The 16,106-nt window shown below is 51.3% G+C and overlaps 1 protein-coding gene across 5 annotated transcripts in view; it reads left to right on the top strand.

The window, feature by feature from the left end:
- The window catches only part of CLEC16A (C-type lectin domain containing 16A), a 198,314-nt gene that overhangs the window by 74,939 nt on the left and 107,269 nt on the right, over window positions 1-16,106 (top strand). For all 5 annotated transcript variants that reach the window (XM_069486925.1, XM_069486923.1, XM_069486922.1 and 2 more), the window contains 5 exons: window positions 3,321-3,443; window positions 6,867-6,976; window positions 7,729-7,773; window positions 10,872-10,922; window positions 14,342-14,470. In XM_069486925.1, the coding sequence (XP_069343026.1) occupies window positions 3,321-3,443; window positions 6,867-6,976; window positions 7,729-7,773; window positions 10,872-10,922; window positions 14,342-14,470 (458 nt within the window). The remainder of the gene's footprint in view (window positions 1-3,320; window positions 3,444-6,866; window positions 6,977-7,728; window positions 7,774-10,871; window positions 10,923-14,341; window positions 14,471-16,106) is intronic.

Here is a 16,106-nt window from a genome sequence, read left to right as displayed (position 1 = left end):
TATGTACATTTTCCCCTAAGTTTTAGATATGTCTGATCCTCTGCCCCTCTGTTTTGTAGTGGGTTAAATTTGATCGAAATTAGTTAATGCCTTTAAAACTTATTAAATTAATTCAGCAAACATTTATGGACTGTTGCCTTTGTGCCAAGAACACTGCTAGACACTGTGTCACATGTAGCTTGGGCAGGCGGAGGGACAGAGAAGAATTAACAAGTGTCATGGGACACAGCAGAGAGGGTGGAAGGTGGCCCGGGAGTCACAGGACCGCGTTAAGCTCGGGGCTTTTCCACTATCTGTGTGACCTCAGGCAAGCTCCTTGTCGTCTTTGAGCCTCAGTTTCCTCATCTATAAAATGGAAATAATTTTACCTCCTTCATAGAATGTCATAAGGATTAGATGGGGCATTGCAGGGAACATGCCTCGCTCGTGGTCACCATTTTTACAGTGCTTCCCTATGAAGGAAATCTTGTTGTCTTGGCAGAATCCTCCCTTCCTTCCTCCCAAAGGCACGCTGGCTTTACCCAGAGACCTGGGGTTTTTGTTGTTTGTTTGTTTCGACTGAGTATTTTGGCAAATGGTGAGGCCTGCTTGAGAAACACTGGGTCATCAGTGGCCACCAACTGCTTCCTAAGGCTTCTGGAGCCAGAGGACTGTCTGGGGCCGTTGACTCGCTGCACAGGCCTTGAAAACCGCAGGCCAGCGTGACGGATTCAGAGCAACAGGGGATTTTAGAAGCCATCTGTGGTGGGAGAAAGAGAGACACGGAGAGGAAATGAGCCACCTGGCTCAGAAGGAACTTTGGGGAAAGAAGGGAGATGTTCAAAAAGGGATATTTTTGTTTGTTTGTTTGTTTTGTACAGTTTTGCCACATGTTGTGTGGAATTGCCTCTGTTCTGTCTTCCACGGTCGGTCAAGTCCACCTGGCATGGAATGTATTGCAGCAGTGGGTCTACTGGGAAAGGCGCCAGAAGCGAGGAGACCACCCCACAGTCAGCCGTGGCACAACCAGATCACGTCACCTGCCACTGGCTGCCTCTCATGGCCTCCTCCACCGACTCACCCTCCGGCGGTCCTGGCACCGAGCCTTGCCTGTCCCTCCCATCCTCCACCCCATGACCCCTCCCCAGCTCTGCTCCAGTCCCCACAGTCCCCCCTTGGCCTGTCAAGTCCTGGTCCTCCCTGTCCAACTCAAGGCAAACTCTTATTCATCCCTCAGAACCCAACCTGAGTAGCTCATCCCCTGAGAGGGGCCCCAAACAGCTCAGCATGTCTTTTTTGGGCCGCTTTCTGTAGCTCGGGTTTAGCTTTGGTTTTCATTCTTCCTTTCCTTTTGTAACACGAATGATATGGAAACATATTAATCGTTGCTTAAACTAAAAATTCCCGTCTGTGCATAATAACAGGCAGTAACAGCACTCTGTGGCAGAGTGCTTTTCCTCCTTCAATCCTGACAACGGTCCCTGCGGGTAGTTACCGTAATTATTCCCATTTCACAGGTGAGGAGACTGAGGTTCAAATAGGTCAAGTATCAAAACAAAATTCCTACCACACCGACTCTCTCCGTTGGAGAGAGTGAGCCCAGGGACATGGAGGCCACCTTCGAGGTGGCAGCTGTTGTCAGCGTGGGAGGGCAGGCACCCTGGGCTCTCCGTGTGGGTGGTGCCACCACCTTCCCATCTGGACCCAGCCCACCCTTGAAATCATCTGAAGACGGTTCACGTTGTGCCTCTGACTTGCTCCGTGACCTTGGGGAAGCAGCTTAACATCTCTGGGCCTTAATTTCCTCGCTGAAGTGTTGCAGTCAGTCCTCCGGGGCCCTCCCATCGGAGCGTGGAGCTGCCGGTGGGGACCAGTCAGGAGAATCTCAGAACATTTTTCTTCCTGTCAATAAAAGATTTTGCCACAGATTTTCTCATTTTCCAGAAATTCTAATGGGGGGGGGGAATGGCAATAATAGGAAAGAGACAAAATGGACCTCTCTATGGAAATTCAAGACCAGTTTGCCCCTTTCTGTGGTTCTGTGGCCACCACCACGTTCGGAGCAGCCAGCAGCTGGGCCTGCCGCTGCCCTCTGTGCCGTGGAGCCAGGGCATGGTCGGGTCCCACAGGTGGGTGATGCCCCGGGAGGCAGAGGAGCCTGATTCCCACCAGAACCACAGACTGGCGGTTCACAAAGGGCCAGAAATTAGAGGCTAGCGAGATGTTAGGACCGTGCTGACAGCTCTAGGAAAAAACAAATGCCAGAAAGATTCAGTTGACATTCTTCTTGCCATTTTATAAGCCAGAACGCTTCAGAGTTGGACATTTAGCATCAAGATGGGGTACAAAATCCACAAATTAAATTTTCACTGCAAACAAATGTTTTGACGAAGCCACGTTTGTGGAGCATGAGAGAGAGGAGGGCTGTCCCTCGCCCGTCATGTCTCTGGTATGGTTTGGCCTCTCGCTGGGACCTGGAAGGAATTCAACGAGGCAAGATATATTGTTATGGTTTATTACGTCAACGTGGAGTAGGAGTTACTTAGAATCCAGACGATCAGCTCTTCAGCGCTATCTTCCACTATTTTGTCAAGGTTCTAAATGACGCGTCATCCGATACTCAAGGGGCCGTATTTCAAGAGTTCCGAGAAATGCCACCTTCCCCCCTTTTGTAGAATAACAGGAAAGGACGTGCTTCAGGCATAAACAATCCATTTGGTTCTCTGTGCTTGGATCAAGCAAATGTTTGTTTCTACAAGTGTATTTTCAAGAGTCATGCTAGATGAGCTGGTGAGCGGTTTGAAGACCTCTTGTTCGGGGCCTGGATGGTTCTAGCAGCCCTGACGGTCTCCCGTCACCCCGGCTCCTAGGTGTTTCCTTAGGAAAAACGATAATGTGGCTTGTCACAGACTTGGCACATTCCCTCTTCTCATGAACCTTCCCCACCCCCATCTCATCTTTTGTCTTTTAAATGCTGTTTCTTTTCACATGGGGAACTGCTGAGTTTTCACCAAGGAAAAATAATTCCTTTGCCTGCTGTCAGATCTGCTGTATTGGTTTCGTTGTACGTGCACCTTTCTGTAATCAAGGTTTAGCTTAGTCTGTGTCTGCTAATGCCACCCCATCAGGGGCAGAGTGGCATCTGCCCTGCCCAGCTCAGAACCTGCTGCCCGAGTGTTGAACGTCGGGTCCAGCTCATTGAGTTTGTGGTTAAGAGCTTGAAGGTACGATGCTTGGGGATGACTGTGGTTTCCTTTATGTCTGGTCTGTGTTTCTCTAGTTCTGTATTCCCCAAGTGTGGAATGCTTCTAATACAGGGGTGGCCTCTTTCTCTGTTCCAGGCATGGATCCTGAGAAATTAGAACGAATCCAGCTCCCAGTGCCAAACGCGGCTGAGAAAACCACCTACAACCATCTCCTGGCCGAAAGGCTCATCAGGATCATGAACAACGCTGCCCAGCCAGGTGCTCGGGGCGTCTGCTCACCCGGCTGGGGTCACAGGGCCCCGGGTGCTGGATCTGGCCCTTCTGAGAATCCAGGCAAATCTCAGCCACTCTCTTCGCCCCTCCAGCCCCGTGTCCTGGGCCACCAGCACCCTCCTGCCTGCTGCAGCTGGGTCTTCAGCTCTGGGTCTCCTTCTCTCTCCCTCGTCTGGGTGGCCCAAGGCTATGTGGGGAGAATGAACTAGGCTGAGAGTCTGAGCAAGGGAGGAAGATTGGAAGGTTTGGATCAGATGTTCTTGATAATGTGTGATGTGCCCAGTGTCTGCACTGGTCAGCCTAGGTCTGAGGTTTTGGCCAACACCAATCTGCACCCAGGGAAAGGGCGAGAAATAGCAGGTGCAGTGACCTAGCACAGTGCTTCTCAATGTGGGGTGATTTTGCCTGCCCGCCCCCCGCCCCCCCACCACCAGGGGCCACTGACAATGTCTGGAGACATTTTGGGTCATCACAACTGAGGGGAGGGGATGTTACTGGCACCTAGTGTGTAAAGGCCAAAGGTGCTGCTGAATGTCCTGCAAGGCACAGGACAGCCCCACCACACGGAATCATCTGTCTCCAAATATCAGCAGTGCTGAGGTTGAGAACCCCTGACTGCAAAGGCAAGGAGAGGGGCCACCAGGGTGAGTGGTGCAGGGTGGGGACCCGGCGGAGCTGTAGGCCTGGTGGGGAGAGAGCCACAGGCTGCAGATCTGGAGCCGTCCAGCAGGCTGAGCCAGGGCCGGGGAGGGGGGACTGTGATTACAGATAGGAGCTGTGGAAGCCATGGAGGGTGGCGTCCAGGTGGTGGCTGGAAACAGAGTGTGGCTGTGCTGGTGAGTGGAGGGTCTTGGAGCGCCCAGTCAGTGGCCTCAGAGGTGTCAGCAGGCATCGGAGTGTTTATTCACTCAACAGATGTTCACTGAGTACTGGCCACGGCATGCGAGTGACGAGGGCACAGGTGGTGTGGGACAGACAAAGCGGCTGGCAGTCTGTGGAGTCCCAGAAGCCCGTGGGCTCCCTGTGGAGAAGGCTCTAGAGCTCAGAGTGGAGGTCAGGGCTGGAGCCAGCAGTGCGGGACCCACAGACACGTGGGTGGCTCATGGGTGGCCCCAGGAGAGGAAGGAGGGCTGTTGACCGAGCCCGGGATGCTGCCCATATCCAGAGGTGAGGAAGAGGAAGAGCCAGCGCAGGAGCCTAGGCCAGGACCCACGGGGGAGAAGAGGGGTGGGAGGATGTGGGCTCTTGGGTGGTGAGAGAGACGTGTGTGGCTCAGGACGGGGGGGACAGTGCTCCACAGAGTCAGTGTCTGCCAAGAGGTCCCATCCGGGGGGGCAGAGCATGTCCGATGGTACCGGGGGCCGTTGCCAGGAACTGTGTGAGCTGGATGGGGCTGGGCGGGCGAGGCAGGTAGAGTGTGGCCTGGGTGTTGGGAGAGGAACCTCCAGGCTCAGGAGGGACAGCGGGCCCCTTGGGGCTGCTGGACAGGATAGCCTGGACCTCTGAAGGGAAGAGGCAGAGGCGACTCAGAGGCACGGCCTGGAAGCTGCTTTGAGGAAGAAGGGGCTGGCTGGGCTGGTGGGACAGGGCTCAGCTCCTTGGCAGGAGCATGCCAAGGTAGAAGGCTTTTGGGTGGAAAGTCACGTTCCAGTTCCCTTGAGGTAGCAGGAGCATTTGAGGGGACAGTGGGTGGGAGGCAGTTTGTGACCAGCCAACAGTAGGGGTAGGTGAGGGGCAGGCAGGGTGAGACTGCCGTGAAGAGACGCTGACTGGGCAGAGGCAGCTGAGGAGAGGTCTTCTTAGTGGCGGGGTGGAAGAACCAGGGGCGCTGAGGCCACCCCGCCCTTCTCTGCGGAGGTCACCGGGGTCTGTGTCATGCTGCGGAAGAGCTATGTTGTGTGATATGCCTTTTTATTTTTTAAGCACACAGATTTCCCTTTTCTCGTCTGTTTCCATCTGACTTACAGGGCAGCAATAAAGGGGTGGGCGAAGTGTGCGTGCAAGGGTGTGTGTGCCTGGAGTTTTTTCCCAGTGGCCCATCCTGGTCCATGATGTTCCCAAGGCCTTGGAGGCGTGGCCTGGAGACTTCCCCCTCTCCTGGGCCCTCCTTCCACATTGGCTCTGTTCCCAGAAATAAGCTTAAAGACCCACAAAGGAGTTGGCATAAGAGCAGTTGTCCTTCCGTCCGTCAGTTACTGATGCTTCCAGGAGAGATGCCAGATGTGGGTTTGGCATTCAGAACTCGCGGAGTTCACTACTGCTCGGCCGTGAGACCCCGGACAAGTCACTTCACTTTGCTAAACTTCGGTCTTTAGAGTACCCATTGCAGTAGATTTTTATAGAAATTCCTTCAGGGGGCACATGTAATATATAGTGACTGACACTGTGCCTGGCTCACAGTAGGACAGCATAGCAAGGTGTGTTAGTCAGAACTTGGTTGCAGTTACAGAAACCCAACTCACGCTGGCTTAAACAATACCAACAGGAACAAACAAACAAAACTATATTGGCTTGTAAAGTCTGTTTGGGGCTGGCTTCAGGCACAGCCGGATCCCGGGGCTCAAATAGTGTTTTCAAGCTCAACTCACTATCTTTGGACTCTGTTGCCTTCTGGGTTGACAAAATGACTTCCAGCGCCTCCAGCCATCCGTTTAACCCTGGGGCTCTAGACTTGCTATAAGGGAGACGCTTAGGTCTATGCAGTCCAGTCGGAAGGGAGATCTCGACGCTCTATTTGCAGAATGCTTTACAGAGGTTGAAAATGCTGGTGAGGGTGGAGAGGTGGCAGATGAGGGTTATGATGCCTGTGCCACTCAGGGCCCCACCACTGTTCCTGTCCTCTCCACAGCTGAGCACAAGGAGGCTTCTCTACCCAGCAGTTCCAACAGACTGTGGGATTGAGCCTTAGTGGCTATGACTGGCTCCCTTGCCTGTCCCTTACCCAATCACTGTGACCAGGGGGATGGAACACCCTGACCAGCCTGGGTGATGTGCCCACCCCAGGAAGGGGGCAGGGGGACCAGCTGCACCCAAATCACATGACCCTGGTGTTCCTCCAAAGGAAAGTGTGAGTGCTCGTCCCTGAGAAAGGGAAAGGATGCTGGATAAGCAAAATAGCCACAGAGGGCCACTTCCTAAGCCTTCAATAATGTTTAGTCACCCGCAGCCCATAAAGGGACTTCGGGAAGTATTTGGCATAGGCAGTTTTGATGGGGAATGTTGAATTGTACCTGATTGGGAATGGGGTTGGCATGTAGGGTCTCCCTCTGTGTCCCCACTGGATGTTGGGGGCCCTGAGCAGTCAGCTGAGCAGCTGACCTGCTAACCTCAAAGCAGGTAAGGCAGGAGCCTTGTGCCTAAGGGCGCTTTGCTGTGGGTGTGCGGGGCTCACGCTGCTGTGCTCTGCAGACGGGAAGATCCGGCTGGCGACCCTGGAGCTGAGCTGCCTGCTCCTGAAGCAGCAAGTCCTGACCAGCGCCGGCTGCGTCATCAAGGACGTGCACCTGGCCTGCCTGGAGGTGAGGCCCCTTCCCTCCTCCTCCCTGTGGCTGAGGAGAGCGGGAGGAGGTCGGGAGGGGGCTGTGGGCATCCAGATGGGGCCCATCCACAGTGTCCCTAGGCACCGATGTTGACCCTGCTTCAACAAACTTTTCTTGAGCCAAGACCTGCTGAAAAGCTCATTGAATTGCTGAATTTTAGTAGTTTCTGTTACAATTATTTGCTTCTGTATTTGTCCCCAGGATTTTTAAATTTTTCCCTTTGTATTACAAAAGTTTTATATATATACAAACATAGACACACGCAATTATTTATAGTTTTTTATGCTAAAGTATATGTTCATCAGGTTTTCAATAGCTTTTATGTCATCCCCTTTATTTTCCATGTTTATTTTAGAAAATTTAGAAAGTGCACAGAGGGAAAAAGTAACAACTGTACCTGACACATTCACACTCACATATATATGCACACACGCTTACAGATGAGTTTTTTGTTTTGTAAAAATGGAGTCATAATGGCCATAGTTTATGTCTCATTTCCCCACACTTAACTGTATGTTAACAGTTTTCCACGTCGTTACACTGCAGTGCCTGTCCTTTTCCCATCTCCGTTTTGAGCTGTTTCCCTCCCTCTCTCATTAAGGCCCATTTTACACAGGAAGATCAGCCCAGCGTCTGTGTTATATACATGCAGACTCTGGAATCCTTAGTTTGCCCAACTCACTCACCTCCAGGACTCCTGCCTCCTCCTCACCTTCCTTCTCTTCTAACAGGGCGCGAGAGAAGAAAGCGTCCACCTGGTTCGACATTTTTATAAGGTAATTAGTTGGCAGAGCGCGGGTGGACAGCAGTGTGGTGTGTCTTGTAGAAACGGGGTTGTGGTGTCTGGTCCTATACACATAATAGTTACGTGTCTTCCATTATTTTTTGTACCCATTATGCTCAATTTCAAAATGCTCAATTTCAAATTCAAAATTTACAGAAATGCTTCATTTCATGGTCTCCAGAGCGGTGATTGCTGAATTTTTCTGCCCATGCTCTCTTACCAGTAAAATTTTTGGTGACTCAGTCCTAGTATATGACAATTTGTTTAGCAGTTATTTATGAATGTGTATTTATGAATTTATATGTAAATTATGAATTATATACATATATGAATTGTATGCGTATGACTAAATTATACATGATGAACTTATATTCGTGAGTTATATATCCTTATACATATAAAATTACTTGTGAATTACCTATGAATTTATGACATATACATGCATATTATTTATCTATATATATGTATACTAAGAAACCTCATACAGGCTTCAAAACTTCTATTAAGTTTAGTGAGATTTTGTAATGTACTGCCATGACTTTGAATATCTGAAACATTTGTAGAGCTTTGTCTTTGGGTTCCAGATGATTAGTTTTAGAATATCTAATTGTGATGGCTTTGTTTACCTCTTAGGGCGTATGTTTTAGTCCATTTGGGCTGCTGTAAGAAAATATCTTAAACTGGGTAGTTTGGGAACAGCAGAGATTTGTTGCTCACAGTTCTGGAGCTTGGGAAGTTCAAGATCAAGGCAGGTTTGGTGTCCAGCGAGGGCCTGCTTTCCTGTAGATGGTGCCTTCTCGCTGTGTCCTCACGTGGTGGGAGAGGCAAGCTGTCCCTCAGGGGCCTCTTTGTAAGGCCACTAATCCCATTCACGAGGGCTCCACCCTCATGACCTAATCACCTCTGAAAGGTACCTTCTCCTAATGCCACCATCTTAGAGGGTGGGATTTCAGCATTTGAATTTGGGGGAGATACAAGCATTCTGACCAGACCAGCATAATATATCCTTAGGCAAGGCCCATCACTTGTTAACTATGGTGGATTAATCCATATGTCAAATAGTCTTTGTAATTTTCTAATTTTTTGGCCTCCATATCAGATCTCTCCAGATCCTGTTAGTGATGGTGTCACCTGTCAATGTGGCTAATGAGGATCTGCCTAGGAGGGGGAAAGGTGTCAGCACTGCCATTTTCTTGTTGTTCACTTGTGCTTTCGTTATCTTTACAGTGCTGTTTCTTTGCAGGAATCTTTTTAAGCCGCTATCCATTATTGTCAGTGTGTGGTGAGATAAAACAAAGTCATATAGTCTAGAAATCCACCTCTCCAGGCTCAGATGACCCATCCAGCTGCAGCAGTGAACATGCCCAGACAAGGGTGGCACCACTGTGGCCCCTACACACTGAAGAGGAAATCCCAGTTTCCCCTTAGACATTGCAGAGCATGCTTGGCCTCTAAGTGAGGATATGCCCCTCTAGCAAAGCCCGAAAAGGGCAGAAACAGTTCCATTAGTCGTCTTTGAATCCCATTCCAGTATAACTGCTCTAAAAAGCTTTTAGGGGCCCTAGAAAGCTTTTGGATTGTAAAAACAGAAAGATATATAAGTAGGCATTTTCTCGGAGGATTATTCTTTTTTATTAACAAAAGGAAAGTTATATTTGAATTTCAGCTCCCTTCTCCCCACCCAGATTTTTCTCTCCTGCTGTTATCCTATAACATTTACGCCCTAAGTATTAAATATAATGTTTCAGAAGCTTTTGGATGTGTTCAGGGATTGCCATTCCTTTTGGGGGTACTAACGCCACGCAAGTACATTCAAGTTTATCTGTAGTTCTGACAACTGGAAAAACATAAAAAGGATCTATTCCCTCTCCCACTCTGTGTGTGTGTGTGTGTGTGTGTGTGGTGCAGGACCCGCGAGAGAGACAGGACAGCTGCAACAGACACTGTTGTGCTAACGATGCCTGACTCAGGGACAGGCTCTGTGCTCTGCATTTTATGTGCCTTGAGACTCACGTCACCTCCACAATGCCCCACACAGACAGGGGCTGCCCTCCCATTCTTGCAGCAGAACAAAGGGACTTTGAGAGGGAAAGCTGGGATTTGGCTCCTGGTTGATGTGTCTCAGAGCCACGTTCTCACCCTGTTGCGAAGGGGGCTTCCTGTACAGCCAAGGCCCTAAGGAACTACAGAACCCCAGAGACTCTCGTCAAGAAACAAATGGTTTCTGATTTTTTGGCTTGTGGGGCTCTGGTACAGCCTGAGCCATTGATCCTGCACTGAGATGCTTCCAAGCATCGTTAGAAATGTGTGGATCCCCCTGAAGCCCCGCTGTACCAGGGTCACCGAGAGATTTGGATAGGAATGGGGTTGATGATCGCAATCGTTTATAAAATCGGGAGTGCCAATAACAGAAGTAAAACTTTGAACCTACTGCGCCTGCTCACGCTCACCACTAAGTAGCCTTCCTTGGATACGCAAGAGAGGAAACATCCATCTGCCTGTAAATGTAAGCCAGCTCTGTTACAGGGGAGCGTGGAAGGTCACTGCACACTTGTATAAGTACGGTTTGCTTCATGGCATGAATAATACATCTGTGACATGCACCAAAAAAAAAAACCCCAAATGGAACAAGCCATAGAATTTTAGTGTTAAGTTTATTTAATTATACTCTTCCTTTCAGAGGTGTGGAGCCTCATGTTTTTTAACATGGTGACTTAACCAGGATTTTCCATTTCTCCAACCATCCTCCGTGAATAGATGATGCTAAACACTTGAAATATTAACCTTTCCTATATTTTAAGTATGTATAGTGTTATTTGTGGTTTTTTTAATTAGCTGCTTTGACAGAGAAACTCTAACTCCGTATGCTTGAAAAAGGAGGAGGAAAGTGTTGAGTAGTGCAATTTGATATTTGGTCTGTCATTTGAGCGTGTGTGTTCATGTTCACATGTGTATTTTACTTCCTGGTGATTTACGAGAACTCGCTAATGAGAAACAGATGGCCTCAAAAGCCGAGAACTACAGTTTATAATACTCTGTTGTTTATGGAAAAAATATGAATAGTCTTCTCTTCCCTCCCTTTCTTTTTAGGGAGAAGAAATCTTTCTGGACATGTTTGAAGATGAGTACAGGAGCATGACAGTAAGTGAGGGTCAGGACACACTGGAGCTGGCATGCGCCCGTGTCCCTGACTTGGGGCTTTCTGACCAGATGGCAAAGATTGATGGGGAAGTAAATTTGAAATGTGCCTTTTGATTTTGAGGTTATAGTCACTCCCCCTAAACTGAGCCACATCAGTAACATGAGTCAGAAAGAGTCACTTTGACACGAATAGTATTGGAGGGGGAGGGTGTCTTTTTTATTAGGGACTTACTCCATGCCAGGTGGGTACAGCACGTTGCATACATGAAATCTCTTCATCCTCACATCAGCCAATGGGCGAAGCTCCTGTCATTGTCCCCATTTTGCCAATGAGGAAACTGAGAGTCAGAGAGGTCGTGTGATGTCCCCAAATCTGCCTGGCCAGCGAGTGGCAGAGCCAGGCTTCCAAAGCAGAGCAGTCCCCTGTGCTTCTCCAGATGTCATGCTGCTGCCGCCTGCCTTGCCGCTTCACCGGAATGTTCCAGCACAGAGTTCTTCCTCAAATCCGCAGCCCCAGCACAGGAGCTCTGCCCTCCCTCCTGCGGGCAGAGGCATGGCTTTGCTCTGTCTCTACATCCCCAGCGCCTGCCTGTGACTAGGTGCTCCATACATAGGTGACAAATGACTCTTTCCATGGGTATTACCCACCAAAGCGTGAAGTGATTCTGGGTGTTTACAATGCACCTGGGTGTTTAAAGTGCCAAAAAGAAAAAGGCAGGTAGTGTGCGCTAAGTGGCCCTCCGGCTCCCTAACCCTTTCCCGAGGTATCTGGGCAGCTGGGCCCCCGCCACATCCTCGACCACTGCGTGTCTCAGGCCCCTGTGGAGGCTTTCCGCGGGGAAAGTGTAAATTGGCATAACTGCTCTGCAGAAATGCCCCAGCAGTGCCCCGTGCCCAGGCCTGCGTGCGACACGTGGGCTGCCTGCCCTGCCCCTCGCTCCTGCTGAGATCCATCCCCCCTGCCCCTTAGAGGGGGCACAGTCTTCTACTCTTTGACCATTAATTAAAGTGGAGTGGATTCAGTGGTCATTTACCATCTTATCCCCGTGCTGTCCCCTTGTGCGATGTAATTGTCCACAGTTTGGTTTCCTATTTGGAAATGTAAGGCTCTTGTGTCACTGGATGATGTGGCAAAACTTGGGCTCTTAAACCCCTGCACAGTGTGTGCTTTTGTGCCAACTAGGCAGCCTTGGGAGGGTTGCTCAAGTTCTGAGCCTTGATTTTTTTTTTTTTTCCCCACCTGTAAGATGAGGCCTGTACCACAGAGCTGCCTGAGCTGGACGTGAAATACCCAGCGAGATGCCTCGTGGACAGTCCACGTGCCACAAACATTCACTTGCTCTGCCTCCCACCCCAGGGAGCTTCCTGGGTTTTGTCTGTGTTTGAATCAGATGTTTATTGTGCATCCTGCACAATGCCAGGCGTGCTGGAGAAGGACAGACGTGACACACCCCTGGCTGGCCCTGTATCTGAAAGTCAGTCCTCAGCTCAGCCTCCATTCAGGAAACCGGCCTGAGTGGAGCAAGGTGGGGGCAGGCCCCGCGTGCTGCCGCGCGGAGGCCACTGCACTAGAGGCAGGCTGTGACTTGCCGTCCTTCCCCCGCTTCCCTCACTGCCCCTGCTCTAAGGAAAAAGGAATAATGAGCTGGCTCTGCCCTCGGCAGGCTCAAGGGGGCTCCCCGGGGCGGTTGGCCGGTCAGCTGCAGAGAAAGCCAGAGGAACTGGGAGTGGGCAGGAGGCAGGCTGGGGGTTGCTGCCGACACTGCTGTCAGCAGAACGTGCTCTGCTGCCCAGCTGGGGTAAAGGGATTCGGGGTGGGGAACCTCAGGCTTCTGGAAGAAAGTGCTTCTTTCCCAGAGAAAAGGCAGGCAGCATGCACTGAGTGGCTCCTTGGCCCCCAGCCCGTCCACTGTGTGTCTTAGTCCATTTTGTGCTGCTCTAACAGAATACCACAGGCTAGGTAACCTTTAAACAAAATAAAATGTTCTTACATTAATACTTCTGGGGACTGAGAAGTCTAATATCAAGGTACCAGCATCTGGCGAGGGCCCTCTTGCTACATCAGCCCATGGCGGAAGGTGCAAGGGCAAGAGAGCTCAGAGGGGCCGAACTCGCACAAACCTGCTGTTGAAAATGACGAGCCGACTCCTGCTCTAGCAGCGTTCTCCCGTTCATGAAGGCAGAGCCCTCCGGACCTCGTCACCTCTTGTTGGCCCTACCTCTTGACACTGTTGCACTGGGGATTGAGTTTCCAACACATGCACTTTGGGAGACACATTCAAACCGCAGCACTGAGTGGACAGCTGGCCTCGCCTCATCCTCGCCCTGTTTAGTCAGCTGTGTGCAGCAGAAAGGGGAGGAGGAATGTCATGTTGGAAGCCTACCTTCTGAAAAGAGAAGACAAAAAGAAAGCTTGTGATGCGTGAAAGAGTAAAATTAATTCTGTAGAAAATCTAACTTTGTGACATGGCATTCCTTTATGATGCCAGGTAAATAAAGTGTTAGCACTCAACAGCACACAGGCATTAAGTGGTCAGTACTGATGCAATAGAGTTCCAGGAGGGGAAGTGAGGTGCTGCTGTTACCCTGTGTCTTAGTAATCTAAGAAGGCTTCATGGAGGTGGTGTGGAAGGAGGCCAATAGCTCTGCCCCTGTTCCTCCTCTGAGCTCAGTGGGCCCACTGTGATATGGGCCCCAGCAGGAGGTGAGCCCAGCAGGGCCCTGGCACTTGGTAGATGCTCCATGAATGACTCTGTTCTGTTGTCCCAGGTGAGGTGTGAAGTGGACGGGGGAAGGAAGGGGGAGCGTTGGTCCTGGGGTGGGAGTCCCAGGGCCCTGGAGCAAGGCAGGCCTGGGCTCCAGTCAGCAGAGTGGCCCCAGACCCACACTTGCGCTTCTCTGAGACTGCGTTCTCTCATCAGCGCAGTGGGACACATCCCCTCTAAAGCCTTCAGGTCACAGCCTGCCCCGTGGTCGGCTCTCACTGGACCGAAGCTGCCATCACTGCAGCTGTCGTCATCATCCCTGGAAGGACCAGGGGAAGGAGGCTCACGCCCATGGGAATAAGCCACCCTCGAGGGCCCTGTCTCCTTCGTGGGAACCCCTGTCCTGCTGGGCTGGAGGGGAGGGCGAGGGCGCGAGGGCGCCAGGGCCCCAGGGCGCAGGTTTCCATAGTAAGGAAGCAGCTGCTCAAGAGCGTCTGGGCTGTTGCTTCAGTTAGAGGAAAAATGTGTAGCTTAGAAAACACGGCATGTCGCTCCCCTCCCTGGCTGCCTTCAGGCTCTATCTCAGTCTGTATCCAGGGTTGACACCGCTCACTAAGCGCAAGTGAAGGCCAGAGGCCTGTGTAACCTGCCCCAGCCCCTTCCTCCCCCCAGGTGAGGGACCTGCTTTGAGGTTTCCTGTGATGTCTCTTGTAGATGAAGCCCATGAATGTGGAATATCTCATGATGGACGCCTCCATCCTGCTTCCTCCAACAGGCACGCCGCTAACGGGCATTGACTTCGTGAAGCGGCTGCCGTGTGGCGACGTGGAGAAGACCCGGCGGGTGAGTGAGCGCTGAACCTGTCCCCTCCTGAGCAGCCCTTCACCAGAACTACTCCCAGGCCAGGGAGCACAGGGTCTCTGGGTCAAAGTCAAGAGCCCGCCTCGATCACAGCTTAGTTAGCAGGTAGAGAGCACCTCTCTGCACACCTGCTTCCGGGCGTGACTTTCCAAGACACGTTGCCCTTTGAACAATGAGGATTGGAATGCCATTACATGTGGCACCGGGTGTCGGCTGCAGGCAGGTCGTCTAACCCACTGCAGAGCACAGCCCGGAGCCCTGAGCTCAGGGAGTGGAAGCAGGAGGCTGGGCTTCTATGATCCGTGGTCGGGGGGCGCGTGCTACATCCAGTGCAGATGAGGCTGGGGCAAAATCTGAGCCCAGAGATCTCAGGACCCCCAGAGATGGTGTGATGTTAAGGTATCTGGCTGATCTTGGGGCCAGGCACACGCGAGTGAAAGGTGATTCTCGCCGGGCTGCGGGAGAGAGTGTGTGGGGAGCAGATTAGTTCTCAGAAGCAGCTGGAGCGTGTGCTTCCGTTATCAGCACTTTTTTTCTGAAGCAGGCGCTCTAGGAAGCAGTCTCAGCCGGGCTGTTCATGGTATTTTATCTCCCACGTAAGATCACGGTTTCTTTCTTAGAATGCATCATAACCTTTTCCTAGAAAATCATTCCCTGGAGACAAGAACATTAGTGGATAGTTAGAGGAATTCATCGCACGCTCGTGTTATCGGCCTTCTGAGTTAATCCGTGTGTGACCAGAGCGGCAGAGGTGTTTGACTTTTGGATTGTGCAAAGCAGGGGTGACCTGCTGCGTGCACCTCAGGCAAGAGAAGTCTGCGACCTTCCTCCAGCAGCCCTCGAGTTTGCCTCAGAGGCCTGGGGGTGCAGAGGAAGTGGGAGCCATGTGTCTCGAGTCAATCACATTGCCAGCTGTCTGACCAAACCCACAGCCCTCACCACAGGACCCACCCTGTCCGAGCCACTGACGCCTTCCTTGCATTATTCCCGGCCAGCACTGCAGCCCTGCTGGCCAGGCGCACCGTTGTGTTTGTGGGTGGTGGTGTTGGCACTGGGTGTCCTTGGCATCAGCTTCCACTGGAGGAATGGTTCTGACACAGACGTATCGTGCCGGCAGCTCTGCGACACTGACATGTTCACCCTTAGCCTTTGGTTGGCCTAAGAAATGTCCCCCAGGCAGAAGGCGTAGCATCCCTATGCCAAGAGCGCCCTGCCTCAGAGGTCCCCCTGGCCCCTGAGCCATAAGGGCCGGAGGCCTGAACACTGACGCTGTTGCTCCGGGCTGCACTCTGCCTTCTTTGGGTCCACAGTTCATCAGGGTTTTTCTTACTACTTCTGTGAACACGTGGCCCTTGTTATGAAGGGGGTCATTCATATCAGTTCTCTGAGTGGATTTCCTCATTTAATTCTATAACCACCCTGGGAGGTTGGCACTACCATTGTCCCCATTTTATAGAGGAAGAAATTGAGTCACAAAGAGGTCAAGCATACAGAGGCGGGGAACCTGCAGCCTTGGAGTCACATGTGGCCTTCTGGATCCTTGAGCGTGGCCTTTTGACTGAATCCAAATTTTATAGAACAAATCCTTTTATTAAAAGGGGTGCGGCAGAGAAAGATG

This window comes from Eulemur rufifrons, chromosome 14, assembly GCF_041146395.1.
Source record: "Eulemur rufifrons isolate Redbay chromosome 14, OSU_ERuf_1, whole genome shotgun sequence".
Classification (NCBI taxonomy): domain Eukaryota; kingdom Metazoa; phylum Chordata; class Mammalia; order Primates; family Lemuridae; genus Eulemur; species Eulemur rufifrons.
This window is presented reverse-complemented; position numbering and strand designations above follow the sequence as displayed.